The following is a 24655-nucleotide window of genomic DNA, read 5'->3' as shown; positions in this document are numbered from 1 at the left end:
AATCTCATTCCTTATCTCAGTCAGCGGTCGCCACAAATGGAAACCAATATTTATTCCACTTCCTAGAACATATTGTTAAAACATTTAACTATACCCACTATCATTATTGAAACATTTGTGATCATCAATTGCAATCATTTTAGATAACTGATGATCTTAGATGAATGTCACGTTCAAATACCTACAAATTTATAAAGAAGCGAGAGAGAGACGTTTATAGGATTTAAAACTCATGAGGAGAGCCGATGAGGAGACAGCCTTCACAGCTTTTTCCTGATCAACTCTAACCATCTCCTCACGCCTCCTCTATTTTATTCAGCAAGTGGGTGTGTACAACAAGGAAACAAAGAAATGGGTATCCAGTTACAACAGCTCTCAAAAGAGAGGACAGGGAGATCCAGTTTCAGGCAGCATTCCTAACATTGGAATTTACGACCTTAACACAAATGAACAAGGCACACTTTTCTTACAACACTTGATCGATACAAAAACAGAGAATATTTGGGATAACTACATCACATGCATTTACAACTCAACAATGAACTTGCAATCATTATATAATTTAGTTTCCCACAGACTACACATAAAGTACAGCAGCATATAAATATACATTAGAGAGTACCATGATGCTCCTTTATTGAACAAGGATGAATCAAAGCAAGTAAACAATCAGCTCCTTTCAAAACTGAAGTCACACAGTGCTCTACAAGACAAAAAGCACAGAATCAAAGCATGCAGTTTGAGACAAACTGTTTGTAAAAATGGGCTATACAAATAAAATTGCCTTGCCTATACAGCACAAAAACCTAACAACAATTCCTCTGCCATTGCAGGCCCAACTTTCAACATGCATATTAATTAAAATAATTTAACACATATCGTCTCTGACCAGCCGACCACAGTCGTCATCCGGGAAGATGGCAGAATTGTCCCAGTCTATGAGAGCTGGCACTCTGGGGGCCCTCTCCTTTCTCAGGCAGGCCACATTGTGGAGGACAGCACAGGCCACAATGATATCACATGGCCTGTCTGGGCTGACTCTCAGGTGGTTCAGACACTGAATTAGTGCCTTCAGTAGGCCAAATGTCATTTCTATCTGGGCCCTTGTTCTGGCATGGGCATGGTTGTATGCCCGTTGTGCCTCCAGAGGGTCTGCAAATGGAGTGAGCAGAAAAGGCTGGCAGGCATACCCTCTGTCACCCAGCAATACACCCAGGAATTCACCTGGGAATACAAAATGTTACCATCACAACCTCATAAGTAGTGACATTCTTAACACAGCCATGATGTTAAAAGTGGTTATCAATAGAGGTTCTGTGGCTCACCTTGTGATAGATCTCTGAGTTCCGAAACACTCGGGAGTCGTGGACCGAGCCGGGCCACTTTGCCACAACATTACTGATCAAATAGTTAGCATTGCAGACCATCTGAAATGATAAGATGTTAAACTAATTAATACACATCACAGGCAATGTACAGTGTTCATTAATTAACTTTATCAAAAGTCATGTTCACCTGTACATTGATGCTGTGGAAGTTTTTCCTGTTCACAAAATCCCCCTCATGGCCACCTGAGGGGGATTTTATTTTGATGCGTGTGCAGTCCACTGCACCAATGACATTGGGGAAACCTGAAATACGATGCAATGAGTATCTTACTCTGAATGTTAACATTGTATTTGTAACTGTAGTTTTTTAAAAAAATGTCTTACCTGCAATCCTATAGAACTCCTCCTTGATGTCACAGAGTCTTCTATGCCCAGGGAAGGAGATGAAGATGCTTGCAAACCTTTAATTGCCAGACACACACTACGGATTGTGCAACAAATTGTGGCCTCATCAGTAGATGAGACATGCCAGGCCTACAGTATGCCTTTGATGGAGTAGCCTACTCACTGGCTCAGCATCTTCTGGTACTGGGGGCTCCAGCAGTGTGATGGGGTTTCCAGAGACTGCAAGGCAAACTGGAAGGCCTCACAAAGAGATGGAAGAATGTATGTATGAAGAGGGTGGGATCTTGGGGGGGACATATATTTGTGTCTGTCCCCCCAGGGATCCCCTCCAACACAGGCCTGCCCTTGTTGAGCTCCAGTGCCTTGTCCTCTGCTGGGGTGAGGTCAGGTGATGGTGACCCACCACCTGTGCCTTGTTTGTGTTTTTTTTTTTCACTGCTAAAACAGTACAGGCAATGTGTGGGCAGGCACATTCTTAATAAAAAGTACACTTGTTAAAGGTAGGGTAGGAGATCCTGGATTTTGAGTCCAGCGAAGCTGCATTTTGAAAATACACAGGTCAAAAGTCCCAACCCTTTTCTTCACTTTCCCCCCGAAGCCACGCCACTAGAGTACATGAACGCGCACGAAGGTGCACGAGCGCTGTTCTGACAGCAAGCATCGATCGTTGCCGTATTTAGTATATGATAACTATACGTTTAATAATGCTAGGTGCTAGCCAAGCTGGCTCTAGTTTAGCTTCCTGCCAAGCTTCATTAAAGTCACCAATCACTGTTAAAAAGCCTTATGGCTGTGGGAACAAAGGACCTCCTGAACCTCTCAGTCCTGCAGCGGGGTGGGGTGGGGGAGTGGTTCTGTCTTTCTTGGAGCGGTGCGGTCCCTTGCAGTATCCCATTGCAATAAACAAACTTCTTGAAGAAGAACAAAGTCCGCTATATCAAACACATTGTTTTATTTATACCGAAATCCTAAATCTTTACTTTTTCTCTAAATTTTGCTATATTTTAAAATAAATTGTTTTGTCTATGCCTTTCAAAACAAAAATGCAAATTAAACAAAGATAAACAAATATAGCCGTGGCCATTGTCTTTGCTTAAAACATATTTCTGCTATATCAAATAAATTATTTAAGGTAGACAAAGTCTTAACAAACAAAAAAACAGACAAATTAAATAAAGAAAAACACACATAACCCCAAATGGGCCCCTTGAGCAGTGGTGGTTATGGCCCCACCATGGAAAAACTCTGCATCAGCATTTGAGCGTGGCAGAACTAATACCAGTTTGGCAATTGTAGACGGTCTTGGGAATCTGCTCATACCAATCACCTTTGAAAAAAATGAACCATGGAAACCCAATTACACTCATACATATTTTTCCTTTTTCATTAAGTTGCTCATGTCAAAGGGAGTGTGCTGAATATTTCTTACCCTGTTCTTCAGTGAGGTCATATTCCCCCAGAATATCATAGTTGCTCAGTTCACTGTAGTGCAGCTCACAGGTGGAAATGTCCGTCGTCTTGTCTGCTTGAATGTCGACAAAAATTGGCGTTCTTCACTTCTTGAATATAACTCCTCACCTAGGACAACATACATTTGAGCCCATCTGGTACCTACACCGTCTTCAGGTGCTCCTCCAGCACGTTATCCAGGGAGGCATCAAAATCTACCAGAAGTTTAAGAAGAAGTTTCCGCATTAATTTACACATTGTACAAATTAAAGTAATAAAGCTAAGAAAAATTATCCACTGCCACAATATTCTAAAATAATCAACACGATGCCTAATATTTGTATATCACTTAAAAAACAAATAATAAAACACTTCTAATTAGAGGCCTATAAATTACTCACAAAACTTTGTAAATGAATCCTAAGTAATGCTAAAATAATGTTAAGTGTCAAATACCTGAGAGACAACTTCCCCTGAACAGAGATAGAGCAGGACAACAACAATATCCCTCCCTGCTAGAATCTGAATAAACGGGTCTGGAGTCAGTCAGTCATTCCCATGGCAGGACAGACTGTTCATTCACATGTGACATATTCATTTTATAAAAGCAAACTTTTATAAAGCAAACACTAAAGCCGAGTTTATAACGAACAAATTCTAGCTAGCTACAAACATTTATCCAAGGCCCAGCTAGCAGGACAAATACACAAACAGAAAAAAAGGCGTTACACCTCCAACATCCAGCCAACGTCATCCAATACATGCCTTACCTTTATCCTTACACCGTTTAATCTTTCTCCGTTTCTTTCTGCGCCACTAATATAATTTCTGAACAGGCAGAACATGGTGGCTAGGTAGCCATAAGCATTCGCCTCATTCGCCTATACCAGGAAACGGCCCTGTGGAAGGCCGTATGGTGTTGAAGGCACTGGAGAACCAGGCACATCTAAATAAGCATATGCCCGGTGCAGCATGTACAGCGTCTTCCACTACTTTGTGTTTCTGGTAGGCAAACTGGAGAGGGTCAAGATCCTCAGGAACAATCCTCATCTCCATGTTTAACGTTGTATGTTATTTATGGGATATCACAGTGCATATAATGATTGTAATAATTTTTAAGACCCAATGAATTAGCTGGACACAACTAAATAAGTTTTTAGGTGTTTTAATAAAACTCAGAAGGTGATAGCAGAGTGTGGAAAACGATGATGTGGGCCTCAACCCCTACAGGATCTGGAGAGAACACCGAGGTGAGTAAATGACAAAGCATCAGAGATAACTACAGGCGAGTATGTTAGAAGAGGTCTAACAGACAGGCATGAAGCTTGGATGATCTCTTAATGAGGAAGGTTGTTCCCATGCTTGACGTCTGAGTCACAGAGATGATGTTGAGCAGTGATCAGTACTAGGAACACACAAGGAATAGAGACGTCCTTAGGGGATGTGGTACCAGGAAGCAGGACAATAGCACAGGTCATAAGGTCTGTGTGGAGGAAGAGAAGTTCCGCTTGCTTTGTTAAACACCTCTTTCAAGTCCAAATAACGGTCTTGAGGTTCAGATGGAACAGAAGCAGATCTCAGACAAGTAGACAACCAAGACTCTCCCCCAAACCCCAACAGACAGGAGGGCCATATTGCTCCAGCCAGCTGGTTCTCAGGACCAAATGTTCTAATGGAGAGCTGATCACCAAGGACAAGGTGTCGTCCTGATGATTGTCCAGGGTTAAGCGAAGAGGCCTAGTTTTAAACTGAATATGATTTTCCCCACTTGTTATTCTAAAAATGAAACATTTCACTTTTAAAGGTGATAGAGAATGGTTGAATGGGGCATTAATCCTTACTTCCTGCTTCTGAAGAGTGCAGACGTGTCTGCTTCCTCCTGCTGCTTATTGCTTTATTTGCTTTTAAATCATTTTATTTCTTTCCACAAGTCTTGGATATAATTTTTATTCTTTTTCTTTTAAGTGAACCAAGACTTTTTTTAATCATTTTTATCAAAAAGTCATCTGGAAACTGTCGTGTGGAAATTCCGTTGCAGCTTCCTGCTTTTGGAGGAGCTCAGCTAACTGAAGCTAATTAGCAGCAAAATGCCTCCCTTTTCCACTGACGATTACCACAAGCTACTCCAGAAGATAGCAATGCTGGAAACAAAAATGTATCGGCTTGAAGTGAACGTGGAGATAAATGGACAATATGGGAATGAAACTACTCTGCCAGTATCCCAAAACACTGAAAGGGAGCAGGCTAACAGGAAGCTAACTGGCACCACCGAGACACGGCAGGAGCCTGGTGTAAATGGAAAATATTCAACCAGTCCTCCCTGGAACTCCCTTGGTGCTAAGCCAAAACACTACAAATCGCCTCCCTCAGATGTGGGAAGACGGTTATCAGGCAGAACCCAACACCTGGAGACCCACAATGACTCCGAGTGGCCTGCACTATCACACAGGAATGTCTCTACCCCGATACCAAAGAAAAAGCCACGATGGACCGAGACCACCACCAAAACCAGGAGCAAATTGCCACAAGACACAGGAATTCTGCTAGAGAACAGATTTGCTCCACTTTCTCAAAATCCTGACTCTCCAAAAGAACGCTCATCTCCCAAAACCGGAGAAAGGTATGAGGCTAAATTATATGCTAAAAGGCCACAGAAGGAGCTAACCACTGGGCCTCAAACTCTGATAGTGGGTGACGGAGCTGTGAATGAGATAAAACGTTTTTGCAGCAAGAAAAAGACCAAAATACTCTGTTTTAGTAACGACATGGTGTCTGATATCTCTAAGAAGATCCTGGACATTGTTGCTGAGCATCCGACACTGAAATCTCTCATCGTACACACAGGAGCCCTTGATGTTGTGAAGCAACAATCGGAGGTATTAAAACAAGACTTTATGGACCTGGTAAACAAAGTTCGATGCACAAGTACAGAGGTGTTTTTCAGTGGACCTCTACCAACAGTTTGGAAAGGAGATGAGAGATTCAGCAGACTGATGATGCTAAACAGATGGCTCAAAGAAATGTGTGCTGCTCATTCAATGAATTTTATTGACAATTTCAACATCTTTTGGGGACGCAGGCACCTCTTTAAGGCAGATGGATTTCACCTTAACAAGTCAGGAGTACAGTTGCTAAGCTCCAACATTTTTTACTCTCTGCGTCACACACCAGCAGCCCCTATAAAGGACAAGACAGGACAAAACGATCCAAAACGACAGATAGGACAATGCTCTGGTGAGGGCGCTGAGACAAGGACTGACCATGGAGGACAGCAGATCCAGAAAGAACCTGCAACATCATCATCCTCACCCCAAGATAAGGAGTCTTCACCAGCCCCAACAGCCCAACAAGTGGAGTCTTCACCAGCCCCGGCAGTCCAACAGGCGGAGTCTCCCCCAGCCCCAGTGGGAAACCCCCAGCCTTCGCCCCCCCGGACCCCACCCAGCCCCCAGCAGTCTCCACTCAGTCTGGACTCCTCACTTCTGGATTTCCCGGACAGGATGAAGAGCTTTCTCAATATTGGAATACAATTGACACCACGCCAAAATCCCATATTCTTCCCCCCTAACATCCCACCTCATCCAGCCCCTCCCATTCCACCACGTCCATCACGTTGGAAACAACCCTCAAACAGAAGTGACCAAGCCCCCCCACCTCCTCTGAATCATCATATCTGTGAGTCTGACTGATATGTGCCGGGTCCAGGCTGTAATACTGATATCAAGAATGCTCTTCCCCAGATAAAGTCAGGGCCCTATGGAGTTCAGACAGCCTTTTCAATCCCTGTGATGACAGGTAACAGAAAAGTGGTCAAACTGGTGAGAAATAAAAAAGGTTCAGTTAAATCTACCAATCTATTGAATATAGTGTGTCAACCCCGAAACACACCAGTATCACCTGTTGTCTCCACGAGATTAGCCCTACTCAATATCAGATCACTAGCCAACAAATCCCTCTTAGTAAATGACATGATCATGACCTATAATCTAGACTTTTTATTTCTTAGTGAAACATGGCTGACTGAATCTAGCTGCGATACCATTCTCAATGAGGCTGCACCAACAAATTTCAGTTTTATCAATAAGTGTCGAAGTGGTAAGAAGGGCGGGGGAGTTGCCGCCATTTTTAAATCAGTCTTTCAGTGCAAATAAATTTTACTTGGTGATTTTAGCTCATTTGAATATCTCTGTTTTTTAGTAAAGGGGGATACAAAAGTTATCTTCCTAATCATTTATAGACCACCAAGATACCCAGGAACTTTCTTTGATGAGTTTGCTGAACTGCTGTCAGTTATCTGCACTGACTATAACTTTTTTATCATAACAGGGGATTTTAACATTCACATGGACAATAACATGGACACTAATGCCAAAGAACTCTGCTCTCTACTTGACACTTTTGGCCTCCTTCAACATGTGAATGGACCCACACATACTCGAGGCCACACACTGGATCTGGTTATCTCCAAAGGTGTTGACATTTCTTCTGTTGATATCAAGGACTTGGCGCTCTCTGATCATTTCTGTGTGTTCTCTGACTTACAGTTAACTCCAAACATTCAGTTAACCCGTGTGTCTGTTAGAAAAAGGTACATAAATGAGAATACCAGTGCTAAGTTTATGGAAGTTATAGCTATGTCATCAACTGCGAGTGCAGAGACAGTTGATGAACTCTTAGATTACTTTAACTTGAAAATCTCAAATGTCATGGATACTGTTGCACCTGTTAAAAATAAGATGATCTTGAGCAGAAAGCGAACACCATGGAGAAACACTATGATGGTAAAGGCCTTGAAAACAGAATGCAGGAAAGCAGAGCGTAAATGGCGAAAAACTAAACTTCAAATTCACCATGACCTCTACAAACAAAGTCTTTGTAATTTTAACCACGGGTTACTCCGCGCTAGACAGCAACACTTATCTGAAATGATTAATAAGAACATCAACAACACTCGTGCTCTGTTTGCTATGGTTAATAAGCTGACAACCCCCCCAAAACAGATAGTTTCAGAACTCTGTTCCACAGAAAAATGCAATGAATTTGCTTGTTTTTTCAATGAAAAAATCAAATCTATAAGGCTAAATATCAACATAAATCAGCAAAATAATAAAATGACGCAAACCTTAAAACCACCTAGGAATCAATCAACTATGATGTCAGAATTCAATACAGTTGACCAAAAAACCATAGAAGAAACAGTCCAGCATCTTAAACCATCGACATCCTGTCTTGACACAATGCCATCTGACTTCTTTAAAACTATTGTAAGCTCTGTCCAAACAGATTTGCAGCAAATAATAAACTGCTCACTTCAATCAGGCACGTTTCCTAAACCCTTAAAATTAGCTGCCATCAAGCCACTCCTAAAAAAGACAACATTGGATGCTTCCATTTTAACCAACTACAGACCCATCTCAAATCTTCCTTTTATAGCCAAGATTGTTGAGAAAGTGGTTTTTAATCAACTCAGTAACTTCTTGAACTCCAGTGGACTCCTTGACAAATTTCAGTCAGGCTTCCAACCTCACCACAGTACAGAAACGGCCCTTATTAAAGTGTTAAATGACATAAGGTTGAACACTGACTCAGGCAAGGTGTCAGTTCTGGTATTGTTGGATCTCAGTGCTGCATTTGACACTGTGGATCACAGTATACTGCTGAACAGGTTGGAAACCTGGGCAGGACTCAGCGGGACAGTCCTAGAATGGTTCAGGTCCTACTTGGAGGAGCGGAGTTATTTTGTGACTATTGAAAGTAATCAATCTGATCGAGTGGCTATGACATGTGGAGTTCCTCAGGGGTCAGTCCTTGGACCCCTTCTGTTCACCCTATACATGCTGCCTCTGGGTCAAATTCTGAAGAACTCTAAAGTCAACTACCACAGCTATGCAGATGACACACAGATATATCTCGCACTGTCTCCAGATGACTGCAGTCCTATAGAGTCATTGTGCGACTGCTTAGAGCAAGTCAAAAAGTGGATGAACCAAAATTTCCTTCAGTTAAATCAAGAAAAAACTGAGGTCATTGTGTTTGGCAACAAAGAGAAGAGGTTTGCTGTCAGTAAACATCTTGAGTCACTGTCTCTAGAAACTAAAGACCAAGTCCGGAACCTCGGCGTGCTGATAGACTCAGACCTGACCTTCAAAATCAGCCTTTTATCAACTTAAGAACATATCCAGAATTAAGGGTTTCATGTCCCAAACAGATCAGGAGAAGCTGATTCATGCTTTCATCTCTAACAGACTTGACTACTGTAATGGTCTTCTGACTGGACTCCCCCAAAAGAGTCTCAAACAGCTGCAGCTCATTCAGACCGCTGCAGCCCGAGTTTTAACCAGAACAAAGAGATCACATCACATCACCCCAGTTCTCAAGTTTTTACATTGGCTCCCAGTCAGATACAGAATAGATTTTAAAGTTCTGCTGCTCGTCTACAAATCACGGAACGGTTTAGGTCCAGAATACATGAATGACATGCTAGCAGAGTATAAACCCAGTAGAGCTCTGAGATCTACTGACTCAGGTCAGATAGTGGAGGCCAGAGTTCAAACTAGACCCGGTGAAGCAGCTTTTAGCTGTTATGCTGCACACAACTGGAACAAACTACCAGCAGAACTGAAATCAGCTACAACTGTAAGCACTTTTAAATCCAGGTTAAAAACATTTCTCTTTCGGTGTGCTTATGGTTGAGTTTATATTTTTCTTATTCCCCTCTTCTTTGATTGCTTTAATTTTTATTCTATTTTTTCTTTTTTTCTTTAAATTGCTTGTTTTTATGCTGCTTTATGCTGTTCTTATAAATGCCTTGTCTTTATGTAAAGCACATTGAGTTGCCTGTGGTATGAAATGCGCTATATAAATAAAGATGCCTTGCCTTGCCTTGCCTTGCCTTCTGTGATGTGATATGTAGCCCAAAAAAAAATTAGTTGGGTCTGTAATGGCTCAGAACCTCCCTAAAAGGCTCTCTGAAACAGCTGTTACTATGCTGGGTTTAGAATGCGTCGTTTGCCCTTATTGGCGTCGTTTCAGAGCTTATCTGGCAACCTCATTATGAAATGCAGGTAGGTGTTGGCGCTATTCGGTTGCCGTTGCTTGATTGGCTGCCCTTGCTCTCACTGAAAACAGAGCTATAGAGTAATACACTGACTGAAAAGAAAGCTCATCAGAATCAGAATTCGTTTTATTGCCATTGTTAGTGAACAGTGTTCACTAACTAGGAATTTGCTGCGGTGTAAGGTGCAAACATGTAACATAGGATATAATAATAAAAAATAAAGAATAAAAATATATGAATATAAAATGTACAAGGTGTGTACAACAATACACAGTATCCAATATACAGAGCAACAACAGTGCAGCTTCATTAGTGCAATTTTAATGATGGTAAAGTGACTGGGGCAGGTTATGAGGTGATTATGAAGTGTTCATAAGTCCAACTGCAAGGGGGAAAAAACTGTTTTTGTGACGGGAGGTTCTGGTCCGAATGGACCGAAGCCTCCTGCCCGAGGGGAGTGGTGCAATTAGAGAAGGGTCAGCTGTGATCCGACCTGCTCGCCCCATAGTCCTGGAGACGTGCAGGTCATGGATAGATGCAGCCGATCACCTTCTCAGCGGAGCGCACAGCTCGCTGCAGTCTGTGTCTGTCCCTGTCGGAACTGACAAGGGGTGGAAAGTAACGAATTACATTTACTCACGTTACTGTAATTGAGTCATTTTTATGAGTAATTTGTAATTTTCTGAGTAGTTTTTTAAATGTGTAATTTTTACTTTTACTTGAGTACATTTTGACCCAAGTACTTTTACTTCACTACATTTGAAACCCCTCACGTTACTGAGTAAATCAAATATTGATGGTGAAAAATTAAATGCGGGCGGAAATTTAAACAGCTGTCCCGGAACTGAAAGTCAATTGCGTGGCCTTGCGCGCGCCCTTTCCATTGTTAAATAATCTGGTGTGGTGGATCCAGTAGGCTACCTGCGCTTTGGAAGATGGCTGTTGCTAACCTAGACGTGGAGACTTTGGAGAACGAAAGGTCCGAAGACGAAGAGGATACACATTCTGGAGGAGACGAAAGCCAGAAAAACCCGTGGCCAAATTTAGAAAAATTATTCGTTTTCAAACGCACGAAAGGCAATAATGTGATTATGCAGTGCAAGATGTGCCTGCCAGCCAAAACGGAGCTTTCGGCTTTCAGAACATCGACTTCAAACTTACTTCTTTAATACACCTTGAAATCTATTAAAACAACTTGTACTGAATTTGATTCATGACTCATCCTTTTTTGCATTAAGAAACTGAAAGTAATTAAGTAACTTTTACTCAAATTACATTTTAAATGAAGTAATTTTGTACTTTTACTCAAGTAAATTTTGAGATGATTAATTTTACTTTTACTCTGAGTAGAATTTAGGCAAAGTAAAGATACTTTTACTTAATTACAATTTTTCAGTACTCTTTCCACCTCTGGAACTGACCATCTACTGAGCAAAATTCCGACTGAAGCCTGCTCAGAATCGTGCAAGCTTTGTGAAACTGTACTCCGTGAAATGCGCAGCGCAAAGGAAAAGTCGGCGGTTGTATGTACTGGGGATGCTGTTAAAAATAAATAAAAGCCATTGATCGCGAACATTGCTTTCCGGGGGAAGAATATGTAACGATCGTAGTCCGCTTTCACAGCCTTGGAAGGCTCACCTGTTCCTGTTTCTCGCCGTAGGGCGTGTCTGAAACGGGGTGGCTGTGGATTTGGGTGTGTGTGTGTGGGGGGGGGGGGGGGGGGGGGGAGGGGGGGGGCGATTGCTGAAAAAGTGACATCACTTTTTCACAAAGACGGATTGGCACTTTTTCTGGGGGATATTCAAAAAAGGGGAGTACTTGAAACAGAGGTTCTGGCACTTGCTGGCACTTCGTGTGTACTCCCCACAGCGGGGAGACTCAGAACTAACACCAAAAACGTGAAAAAGACGATTTTGATTCTCTATCCCCTTTAAAGTACATCATTATCATTATCATTATTCTGTCAGTCTTTCACAGACAAAAGATCAGGAAGGCACCTGGCCCAGACGGTGTGTCACCTTCCTGCCTGAAGGTCTGCGCTGACCAACTGGCCCCCCATCTTCACCCGGATCTTCAACAGATCCCTGGAGCTGTGCGAAGTCCCCTCATGCTTCAAACTCTCCACAATAATCCCGGTCCCCAAGAAACCCACCATCACAGGACTGAACGACTACAGGCCTGTTGCCCTCACATCTGTAGTCATGAAGTCCTTCGAGAGACTGGTGTTGGGGTACCTGAAGGACATTACAGACCCCCTGCTGGACCCCCTGCAGTTCGCCTACCGAGCGAACAGGTCAGCGGATGATGCCGTTAACATGGGACTGCACTACATCCTGCAACACCTCGACTCTGCAGGGACGTACGCCAGGATCCTGTTTGTCGACTTCAGTTCGGCGTTCAACACCATCGTCCCAGCCATCCTCCGCAACAAACTCACCCAGCTCACTGTGCCCTCCTCCACCTGTCAGTGGATTACAAACTTCCTGACTGACAGGAAGCAGCAGGTGAGGCTGAGGAGCATCACATCCAGCACCCGGACCATCAGCACAGGTGCCCCCCAGGGGTGTGTACTCTCCCCACTGCTCTTCTCCCTTTACACCAACGACTGCACCTCAAGAGACCCGTCTGTTAAACTCCTGAAGTTTGCAGATGACACAACAGTCATCGGCCTCATCCGGGACGGTGATGAGTCTGCATACAGACGGGAGGTTGAACGGCTGGTCTGCTGGTGTGGTCAGAACAATCTGGAGCTGAACACGCTAAAAACAGTGGAGATGACAGTGGACTTTAGGAGAAGCCCCCCCACTCTGCCACCCATCACCATCACCAACAACGCAGTGTCTGCTGTGGAATCCTTCAGGTTTCTGGGCCCCACAATCTCTCAGGACCTGAAGTGGGAGACCAACACAGTCACTACCATCAAAAAGGCCCAGCAGAGGTTGTACTTCCTGCGGTAGCTCAGGAAGCTCAACCTACCTAAGGAGCTGCTGATCCAGTTTTACACCGCCATTGTTCAGTCTGTTCTCTGTTCATCCATCACCGTTTGGTTCGGATCAACCACCAAACAGGAAAAAAACAGACTGCAACGGACAATAAGGTCTGCAGAGAAGATTATTGGTGTCAGCCTGCCCTCCATCCAGGATCTGTACCTGTCCAGAGTCAGGAAACGGGCAGGTTACATCTCTGCAGACCCATCACACCCTGGACACAAACTGTTTAAACTCCTCCCTTCTGCAAGGCGCTACAGAACTCTGTACGCCAAAACAACAAGACACAGGAACAGTTTCTTCCCTCAGGCTGTCTCTGTGTTAAACAGCTAAAACCGGACTTCAGTGTTTCATCCTTGCACCATGCACCAATTTGCACTTCTGATTTAATCTTGTTCTATGTCTATTTTTTTGTCTATTTTTTTGTAATTGTTGCACTAAAGAGAGTGAGGTGTAACCGGAGTCAAATTCCTCGTGTGTGTCCACATACCTGGCAATAAAAAGCGATTCTGATTCTGATTCTGATTCTGATTATGCAGCATAAGAACCTTCCGGGGACCAAACCATTGTGAGGATTCGGAAGGAGGATCCAAATTTTTTCAAAACTTTCTAAACAATTATTTTCTATCAGTAACAAGCATATATATGTTGAATGCATTATATGCTATTTAAAATGATGTCATTACATAGTTTGCTATGAAATGTTGAGGGAGACTATTCTCTCTTTATCTCAGAGAGATTCGCTGGAGAGCTCTCTTTCTGCCTTGTGATTTCTAGGTATGGTTGTCTGTGACTGAACATAAACCAAAAACTTGTACTGTGTTTGTGTTGCTTTCGCATTATCAGTAAGGTTTATCTTGTACATATTTAGTGGCATTTTTGGAGACTGAAAAAGCTACTCGACCTGGTTAACAATGCTTACATTGCTATTCCTACCAGAAAAGAAAATGAAAATGAAGGAGCTCCAATTTATTCTCTAGGCAGTGCGCATGCTGGTTACTTGACACCTGAATACTTACCTTTGGTACGTTCCATTGTCTGTTTTGTCACATGATTATATCCTCCATTATTTGAGTATGAGGATGTTGTTGCTCTTGAGAACTCCACTTCTTTAAAGGCCAACTTCCACTAAAAACCGGTTTTACTCGCTCCTTCTGAAAAAAGGAGGGTCACCCCTAGTTACATTTATTGTAACAACACATCAAATACAAACATTGAAAAGGCGGGGTATAGTGCAACAACTAACCACAAGAGGAAAATAAATTATAAGTTGCCATTAAAGCAATAGTATTTCGGCATTTCGGCTGTTCAGTCCTTCTAAAGAGTTAGAATAAAATTTTAATTAGTTTTTGAAAGCAACAAAAGATGGTTTCCTCCCTCCCCATTTACATTGACGAATATGGTATTTTCCCAAGATTATAAAAAGATTTAAAATAAAGACAAACGGCACACAAAAATCATCTCTTTCAAAGAAAAGTAAAATATCTTTCATACTTAAAGAAACATGACAAGACCATACCTCACAACACAGACGCTCAACTTCAATCCAAAAAAATCTTGAGTAAAAACATTCGTAAAATAAATGACAAATAGACTCAGACGTAATACCACAGAAAACACATAAATCTGGCAGATCAATTTTGAATCTTTGTAAAAGTGTGTTTGTGGGGTAAATTAAATGTAATATTTTAAATGAAACTTCCATGACTTTATTATTTAGTACATATTCATTAAGGCCAGGCCAAATCTTATCCCAATCAACATAGGCAAACAAGCCATTCCAATAACTTTTACACCTTGGAGTAACAGGTATTTGTATCATCTGTCTTAACCATTTATTATTACATTTTCTATCTCTAATATATTACTATAAATGTGTGGATTAGACTGCTCGCAGGGAGCTTGAGATAGTATTCTCATAAAACCATTAGGAATAGCATCAAATACAATACTGTACTCTCTAGGCTGAATTGGGACAGCAAATTTATTTAAAAATTCTGAATATGTAAGGAACAAACCTTGATTGTTAATTAATTGAGAAATAAACAAGATGTCATTACTAATCCAATTTTCAAAAAATATTCATTTCTTTTTAAAAGTAATGAGATGATTGTTCCAAATAATCTGTTTGTGAGGTGAGAAGTTGTGTGTGTAGGTCAAAAGCCAACAGAGGAGGACTTGTTTATGAAAATTAGACTGCTTTATGGGGAGCTTATTGACCTGGAAATTACAGTGAAGAAGGAATTCTAAACCACCAACTTTTTGGAAGATACGGTTTGGAATAAGGTACCATATCTTGTTCTTGTTTTTGATATAGTATTTGATCCAATTTACTTTGAACATTATATTAGAGGAGAGAAAACATTCAAATTGCTGAATTATTTACCTACGAATCCTCAATACGACTATCTTATAAAGTACAACTATTAGAATAATTTCCTAAAAATTTGGGAAAAATACAATAAAAACTTCAATTCGTTCATTTGTTTTCATTTTTATTTAGCAGACACAAGCCCAAAGTGTGTTCACTGACCAAATGCATTGTATTTGGAAAATGTAAAACAAATTAGTATGGCTGCTACAACAGACAGACATAGCAGTACAGTGCTTGAGTTAACACGGACGTCATATATTCCTCTTTACAATCTGTTTGACAAAGGGTTTTGAATAATCTGGTAACCATAGAACAGGTGAACTGACCAATAGTTGTTTTATCCTTACAAACGCCTCGTCAGCTTCTCGTGTCCACACTTAGGGATCTGTTCAGCCAATATCGAAAAAACTGCGGGTGGGATACTTGGCAGGATATCACTGTTCAAATGACCCCAGGTTGAATCTACTCCGGAGTATCGCTTTAAAAGTTACTCACACGCTTGTATTTAACCGCAGTGGCTTTTACAGGTCTTTGTCGAGTATTACATATTTACATTGAACTTTACTGAGGACCAGAAACACTGGCGTTGATGTGAGGGAAAGCTGCCGTTACTGGCTTCCTTACGCCATCTGCTGGGGAGTCACTTTCACAAGCTTGAGATGTGGATGTTCAGTCAGCTGACGGGAAACTGACAACGTGAACTTCACCTGTGAAAAGGATTCACTTTCAGGCTCGATTGGCCTCGTTTGAATCATTATTAATGTCAAAAGTTTATAATGTGCATTTTTTTTTACAATATTAAATCATCTTTACAAGTAAGGAATGCATTAATAATTCAACTTTATGAAACAATTCTTTAATTAAAAACGGATGATAAAAAAATGTTTTTTTCATTATGTTTTTCCAATTTATGCTCGTGGGTGTTGTGGCGACGCCTCCTCCTTTTGTCTGCCTCGTGAACACGTTTCCTCGCACCGCCGTGCGCGTTCCTTTCCGTCCGCGCGCCTGTGGGTTAGCCTGTGTGTCTACGCCGAGGGTCTCAAGCAGGGAAGACAAATGCCGTCAAAAATCATATTTGACAGTGAGGAAGAGATCATGGATGAAGATATGGACACTGTAGCGGAGGCTGAAACCGTAAAGGTGAGTGTAGTGGCTCGTTCCGCCCCGTTTATAGTAAATTAGTCTGCGGCAACTTCGAGGTTCAGCCACGGCTCCTCCATGTTTTTGCAACATGTGGCGAACGTGCTAACCCAAACCCACGCGAACAACACTATTGTAAGTTGTAAGGAAAACGACAACAGGAAACAAAAACAATATAAGTATTCGTGACTAATTTAGCATTGGAAAAATGTTTTCCTAAAGTTACTGAGTAATTAATTGCGAAGATGGCGTTAACAGACATTTGCCACGGAGCTAGTTACCCTAGCTAACCGAGCATGTATTACGGCCTTGTGTCGCTGTGCAGATCTACAAAACATACGGATGCATGGGTTTTAAAAATGGCAACTGAAGAGGCTGCTTAGGGTCTTTTGTATATCTGCGCTGTGGTCGCCATCTGATGACGTTTAATTCAGCTAATCTGACAAAGTATACACAACCCTCTCATAGATAGATACTTTATTGATCCCGAAGGAAATTCATGACGGTAAACTTCACTTTACAGCTATCCAAGTTGTAGATCAAATTTATCTTGATGGATAATAAATTATCCAAGACGAGAGCTTGACGTGTACATTTTCTGAAATTATGATTTCGATATCAAATTCGCAAATGCGATTGTTGAGGATAGCAGCCAAACTTTTAATTGGGGAAATACGTCCCTTCCTAGGGAGATGTTTCGTAATCAAGTTATATAAGTAATAACAAAATTAAATAATATTATATTAAATTACTGTTTATTCTATAAACTAAATGAATGCAGTTGCCATGTCACCATTCAGAGGATTTTCATTCCTTAATCCTTTATTAGACTACCCAGTTTGTTTACATGTTCTATTGTTCTTGTTTTAAAAAAAAAAATGCAGAAAAGAAAGACCAAGGAGGGCAAGAAGCTGAAGAAGAAACAGCAGGAGCAGCCGGAGGAGCCTGACTGTGACCCTCCAGTACCAAAGAAGAAAAAGAAAAAAGACAAAGCGGCAGCGGACCAAGTGAACGGCCACGTAGATGAGGCCTGTGACATGAATAGCAACAACGGTGTTTTAGAAACACCAAAGCAGAAGACCAAGAAGAACAAAGATGGCACAGAGGTGAGTCCTGTATTTCTTTATTTTTTTTTGTGTTTAGGTTTCCTGACAAAAAAAGCAAATGCTTATATATGTTGACAACAAACTCCATCTGTGTCCTTTAGCGTACGTCCTAGGTAAATTTAAAAGTTGGATTAAAAGGTAAAGAAAAATGCGCTCTCCCTCCTTATAAGCATGTCTTTGATTGTGCTTTTGTGGCCTAGAAAAACAAGAAGAAGCAAGAGAAGGCAATTGCAGAGGCAGCAACCAATGGCCATTCCACCTCAAACACACCTGTTAAGACGCCCATCCAAACACCATCCCAGTCAAGTGATGATTCAGCCAGTGACGGTGAAAAAGAAATTGTAAGATTTGGGATGCTGTCCAGTTTTGAGCTTTTCCCTGCTGCACAATTATTTGTCTGTTTGATTTTTAGATTTTTTTTTTTCTCTGTCAGAAGTTGAGACATTTGTGCACATGCTTATGTTAACAGCTCTGTGTGATGATTCCAGATACTTTTTGGTATCATACGGCTTATGATTGATAGCATTAGCTTAACCATTCTTGTTACATGTTGTGACTTGTATAGAGACACTCAAATTTAGCTGTCGAGTGGAGGAAAAAAGATTGACTCTTGTTTCTTGACACAGGAGGAAACACCAGAGCAGAAAGAAGGGGCATTCTCCAACTTCAGAATCTCTCAAGTCACTATAAATAAATTGAAAGGTAAACGTCGCATTTACTTTTCACCACAGCTTAGAACAAATGTTTTGAAATGTAAATTTAAAAAAAAAAATTTTATTGTGTTGAGCTGTCGAGGAACGATCTGACATTTGTGGATCGTAGGCTGCGTTAAAAGAAAGATTAGACATCCCTGAAGTCGATTTGGTGGTCCAGTGTTCTCCACCCAAGGTTTGACAGTGATGTCAGACGTTGGTTTGTGCGCTCAAGCTGGGAAGTGTTACGTTCTGCGTTTTAGACATTGCCATTGTGTTCTTTTTTTGGGGGGGGTAGTTCTTAATACATCACCAGTGATCATCTGTCTCTCTTATTGCCTCTTTATCCCACATTCCTATTCTGTCATTTTGCTCACTTCCTCAGCACGGGGAGTCACCTACTTGTTTGACATTCAGGTAAAGTCATTTAATCCTGTATATGATGGGGAGGACGTGATTGCCCAAGCCCGAACTGGAACAGGAAAGACTTTTTCCTTCGCCATACCTTTGGTGGAGAAGCTCCAGAAGGATTCAGGACCGATGATAAGAGGCCGGCCTCCCAAGGTGCTCAACAATCACTGAAAGATCGCATCACTCAGGGTCTCACTGTCAGTCATTTTCTGAGTGTGTTTGTTGCGTTCCACTGAGTTTCTTTCCTTTTCTTTGTGTTTATCTGTAGGTCCTGGTGTTGGCTCCTACCAGAGAGTTAGCAATCCAGGTTGCGAAGGACTTCAAAGACGTCTCAAAGAGATTGTCTATTGCCTGTTTCTATGGAGGCAGCTCATACAACCCACAAAGTACGTCTCATACAAAAACACACAGTTAGATTTTTTACTGGAGTAGATTTGAAACAGTCAACACTAATCATGTAGTGAGCAACCCTTTTCTGTTGTTTTAGCACTCACTTGTTCAGTTCAAATTTTTTAACTTGATTCACACAGAAAGTTTCTTCATCGTTTATATTAGTGAACAAATACTTTTTCAACTTAACACATCATTTTTCTCATCGTTTCCATTGTGTTTCGTTTTACTGTCGTTTCCGTATACTGTTGTAACAACGAGCTTTCTACTTCATGATTGATAATCGTTCTCTTTATTCCTCTCTTGCTGTTTAGTTGATGCTATTCGTAATGGTATCGATGTTTTGGTTGGAACTCCTGGTCGTGTCAAAGATCACCTTCAGAACAATAAACTTGATCTCTCTAAAGTGAAACATGTTGTTCTTGATGAAGTGGACCAAATGTTGGACATGGGATTTGCAGAACAGGTGGAGGAGATTTTAAGTTCGTCCTATAAGAAAGGTAAATCTGGGTTTTTAAGAATGTACCCAAACTACACTTGTATGTCAGGATTTTGGTTTGCGTATCATACGATTGTGTAGGTTTTTTTTATTTTATTTATTTTTTTGGTGAATTAGTTAAACCCTTTTCTGTATCTCCTCTCTAGACTCTGACACCAACCCGCAGACTCTTCTGTTTTCGGCCACCTGCCCCCCATGGGTGTATGAAGTGGGCAGGAAATACATGAGACCAGGGTGCAAGCATATCGATTTGATTGGCAAGAAAACACAGAAAGCTGCAACAACCGTTGAGGTAAGTTTTTGTGCGCGAGACAGAAAGCGGTACAAAGGGTGTGAATGTTTAGTCTCAACATAGACTTTGAAATAAGATTACTTATCTCCATCAGGAAAGTCTTGCATGTTGATTTGCCTTGTATACCATTATCCATTGTAGTCACATCATCATCGACCTTTTTTTTTTTTCGTCTTTCTGTACGGTCTTTTGCAGCATCTGGCCATAGCATGTCACTGGACACAGCGTGCAGCCGTGTTGGGCGACGTGATCCAGGTGTACAGCGGCAGCCATGGCAGAACCATTGTCTTCTGTGAGACAAAGAAAGACACCAATGAACTTTCCTTGAATGCATCGATCAAACAGGTAGACATACTTGCACATGTAATTGTTTATGAATAACCTGTTCGTACAGGACCACCTTGTTAAAGTTTGACTTTACTAAAAGATCAGTCACCATTCCTTGTATTTCATAACTTCACTAAATACATTTTTCCCCCTGGACTTATTTTTATGAGCAACAGTGTTGTTTCTTTCCTATAGTCATAGCTTTAGCCTCTCCTTAAAGCTGGAGTTGTTCACAGCTCTTTTATGTGCTGTGATCTTTTTAGAGTGCCCAGTCCCTCCATGGCGACATTCCACAAAAACAGAGAGAGACGACCTTGAAAGGCTTCAGGAATGGGGCCTTCGAGGTTCTGGTTGCCACCAACGTTGCAGCCCGCGGATTAGACATCCCTGAAGTCGATTTGGTGGTCCAGTGTTCTCCACCCAAGGTTTGATATGTAGCCAAGTGTTTCTTCTTCTTCTTTTTTTTAATTATTTTATTTTATTTTTTTTTAACACTGAGTTTTAATGATACAGTTTAGATGCATTCAGGAAATATGATCTGGTCTTGTTTAAAAAGTTTTCTTCCTGGTTGTTGTCAGGACGTAGAGTCGTACATCCATCGATCGGGACGTACGGGCCGGGCAGGCAGGACTGGAGTCTGCATCTGCTTCTACCAGAGGAAAGAAGAGGACCAGCTTCGCTACGTAGAAAACAAAGCAGTAGGTTATTTCCTGCAGATTAGCTGGCAGGACCATTTTGCACTTGTCAAAAGAGTCAAATTCTCATTCAATACTTTGCAGTTTGTTAATGCTGAACTTTTTGGAGCTTTACATTTGTTGTCCTTGTGAACATTCAGCCCCCAATTAGAATGATTTCAGTCAGATTGAAGAAACATTTGTCCATGTGAACAAGTTCTGTTTGCATTCAGTCAAAAGCTTGGACTCTGGCTTCTCACGATGTTTACATGACAATGAATATCAAAATTATTTTTTTTTTTAATTATTCAGGGCATCACATTCAGGCGAGTTGGTGTTCCAACTGCCAATGATATCATCAAGTCATCGAGCAAAGACGCTGTCAGGTTGGTAACTCTGGAGTGTTAGCCAACATAGGCTCGATATGTTCTGCTTTGGGTTGCATGCAGCTGCTCTTTTTGATCATCACTGAAATCTCGGGACTCTTGTCAACTAGAATGACAGTTCGTGATTACAACGTGTGCGATGTCCATTTCGAACATGACTGCACAAAGTTTGTTGCTTTATCACAGTACTACTCTCAAATTGTTTTCATCTTTTTCTCCCTCCATTTTTCTATTTGTCTCCAGGTTTCTGGATTCTGTGTCAGTCACAGCTATTGAATATTTCAGAAATTCAGCCGAGAAGCTGATCGAGGAGAGGGGAGCGGTAGATGCACTAGCTGCTGCCCTGGCTCATATTTCTGGAGCCACCAGTCTGGCGCAGAGGTCATTGCTCAACTCTGATGCTGTAAGTTGCATATGCACACATACAGCACACTGTTAATCTTTTTAGTAAAATAGGTTTGTGTTTGCCCATTTCCAGTAGACATGCAATCATTTAAGACCCTTTCAAATAGTCCACATTTAATTCTGTTTTATACTTGTGGATTTGTTTTACACCTGATTTTTATTTTAAATTTTGAATTTTTTTTTTTCATAATTCTGCATCATTTCTCCATGACGGCAAAGGGAAGGCGAGCTTTGTGGCACTATAGCACAAAACGTTTCCACAGAATTGATGCTAATGTTTGAATTGATGCCATGTTTGACTGTAGGGATGGTATTAATGAGTTTCTTCATTTAGTTTGTCCCTGGTTACCACACAACATTGAAAGTTATGGCCAAATCAGGCATTCTACTTATTTTAGTCTGAGGTGTGTTTAGATGCCTTTTGGAAAACCCCTATTGGCTGTGGCTTGTCTATTTAGAGAAATAATTTGTCTGATCACTTTAATTCTTAGGAACTCTGGATGTCATTCACAGGGACCATTTGCTTGTTGGCTACCTGTCTCACCAAGGTCCTTTGCCCTTAATTACCTTTGTTAGCTTGCCAGCAAAGTTTAGGACAAGTGGTTTAGGACAAGTCCTCCCCCTTTTTAGATGAATGAGTATCACCACACTATTGGATATCTCAATGCGGTATAAATATTCTTGTACTTCCATAGATCTGAGCCATGGAGTCTCGTTGGTCTGAACTTGTTCTGATCACGTGTTTTGATTTTCTTGATGACATGTACCATTAGCTGTGAGACCTTGCATAGACTCGCATAGGACCTTCTGAATTATATCCATTGAATTCAGTTGGGCACAAATGAACGCCGTTCAAGTTGTCGCAGAATTTTGTTTTTATTTTAAGACGAGTCTGATATTGTAACAACGTTATGAACTTGATAGGATCTGAAAACCTTCTGTCTGCATTGTATTTGCTACAGCTCTTGTATACACACAAACCCATCTTGATTACTTTGGAATGTTGTTGTGATTTTTAGATGATGCCCACATGTAATTCCACCTAATATTTTGCTTGTTTTTGCAGGGTTACACCACTGTACAGATGACGTGTTCTCAAGAGATGCATAATCTGGGTTATGCTTGGAGAAGCATCAAAGAACAGCTTGGAGAAAACTTTGAGAACGACATACAGAGAATGACCTTCCTCAAAGGCAGAACAGTAAGTACATGTGGTGTACACCTGCTGGTATATTGTTTGCTGCACTTCTAATATTTCCATATTTCTAGTTTGTTCTATAAATAAATATAGAATTGACAGAACTGGACAGAAATGCTCATCCTCTTGTCTTTATTCTGATTGTAACAGGGAGTTTGTTTCGATGTCCCTGCTGATAAAGTCAAAGAAATTCAGGTGAGAACAGCATCAACAACCATTCATGTGTTCAAGATAAAATATTGTAGTTTAAATACCTCCAGGATTACATCGAATGAAAAATAATCCAAAGTAAGAGAAATATTTTGACCGTTAATTATTAATCTCTTTTCGTCATGCTAAAATGCTTCTCTCCACTCGCTGCTTTCTCAGGACAACTGGAAAGACGGCCGTCGTTGGCAGCTGACTGTAGCCACTGAGCTCCCAGAGCTGGAGGAGAAGCAGTTTAGTAACCGTGGTGACAGAGGGGGGTTCAGAGGTGGAAGGGGATCTAACTTCCGGGGAAATGGTTTCCGTAGCAACGGGTTCCGGGGTAGTGGCGGTGGCTATGGCAACAACAGAGGAGGACATAAACGCAACTTCAGCCAAGCTTTTGATTACTAAAGGGCCAACCTGTGGATTTTCTGGATTGTCAATCACTCTGACTGTTGGTTTTTATTGGCTGTCAGTGGGAGACGGTGGCAGAAATCTCATTAAATCTAAGATTCTTAAACACAATGCAGACAAATGTAATCTGAACAGTGTGATTCATTTCCAGTTAGCCAGAGAGAAAAAGCAGGTATTTAGGACAAAGTTGTTGTTTTTTTTGGTGTAAACCATTTATTCACTCATCACTGGCAGACATTTTGTAATGCCTTATGTATTCTTATCATGGCTGATGGCATTAGCTGAAACTCTTGGAAAGACATACTCCTAAAAACAGCATTTTCATTGTTTAGTACAACTAAGCAATGAACTTGTGGGTTCCATAGCTCCATAATTCCTTTTTTTTTTTTTTTTTTTTTTTTTTTCTCAATAGCTTGCGTTTGGGGAACAGCAGCAGTAATCAGACTCGGGCCTTTGTCCCAGATGACAAACCATTTTCACCTAACAACATGTAGTTGTCTGTTGAGATGTATTTTACTGAGCTTTTAGTTCCTTATGGTGCACACACTGTGTCACGTGGGAGGCGCTGTGTTTAAGGTATGCACTGATGGGAACAATTGCTTGTTAACCTATGGTGTCAGATTGCTGCTCAGCTGAAACCTCTCTCCCCAAAATTATATTGGATGATTGCTTTGCAATTGCCTCTATTTAATGACTGTATCCACCGCTTTCATTCATTTGAATGAAATGGATTGTTTATTAAAAAAGGTCAACTCAGACTGCGTTTATTCTTTACAAATGTGTAAAATAAAGCAGCAGCGGCTTTACTGCCGTGTGAGCCGCAATGTGTTTAAGGTATCGTTCTCCAATCTGCATGTAATTTACAGTCTTGTGTGGTACGTTGAACGGTACTAGACTTTCAGAAAACTAATATTGGACCACTTATTTCATAT

At 41.2% G+C, this 24655-nt stretch overlaps 2 protein-coding genes and 1 long non-coding RNA gene across 3 annotated transcripts; 2 read left to right on the top strand and 1 right to left on the bottom strand.

Annotated features, from left to right (window-relative positions):
* Positions 1–238: 238 nt before the first annotated feature.
* On the bottom strand, positions 239–2003 carry LOC142385144 (uncharacterized). The gene is made up of 4 exons (XR_012770144.1): positions 1713–2003; positions 1516–1631; positions 1326–1427; positions 239–1224 (listed from the first exon to the last, which is right to left on the bottom strand). It is a non-coding gene; the product is annotated as an uncharacterized LOC142385144 (long non-coding RNA).
* Positions 2004–5269: 3266 nt separating this feature from the next.
* On the top strand, positions 5270–14023 carry LOC142383687 (uncharacterized). Its single transcript, XM_075469345.1, has 3 exons — positions 5270–6857; positions 7509–7652; positions 14004–14023. The coding sequence occupies exons 1-3, from the start codon at positions 5270–5272 to the stop codon at positions 14021–14023; spliced, it is 1752 nt and encodes a 583-aa protein (XP_075325460.1).
* Positions 14024–16572: 2549 nt separating this feature from the next.
* Positions 16573–24481, top strand: ddx21 (DEAD (Asp-Glu-Ala-Asp) box helicase 21). Its single transcript, XM_075462354.1, has 16 exons — positions 16573–16740; positions 17625–17846; positions 18047–18187; positions 18473–18548; positions 18924–19102; positions 19218–19335; positions 19654–19839; positions 19985–20130; positions 20326–20475; positions 20721–20882; positions 21036–21155; positions 21444–21517; positions 21761–21920; positions 22989–23123; positions 23271–23315; positions 23490–24481. The coding sequence occupies exons 1-16, from the start codon at positions 16657–16659 to the stop codon at positions 23718–23720; spliced, it is 2229 nt and encodes a 742-aa protein (XP_075318469.1). The 5' UTR covers positions 16573–16656; the 3' UTR covers positions 23721–24481.
* The last annotated feature ends 174 nt before the right edge of the window (positions 24482–24655 follow it).

Source organism: Odontesthes bonariensis, chromosome 1 (genome assembly GCF_027942865.1).
Source record: "Odontesthes bonariensis isolate fOdoBon6 chromosome 1, fOdoBon6.hap1, whole genome shotgun sequence".
Lineage (NCBI taxonomy): Eukaryota > Metazoa > Chordata > Actinopteri > Atheriniformes > Atherinopsidae > Odontesthes > Odontesthes bonariensis.
The sequence above is the reverse complement of the archived record's forward strand: the minus strand, read 5'-3'. Positions and strand labels throughout refer to the sequence as shown.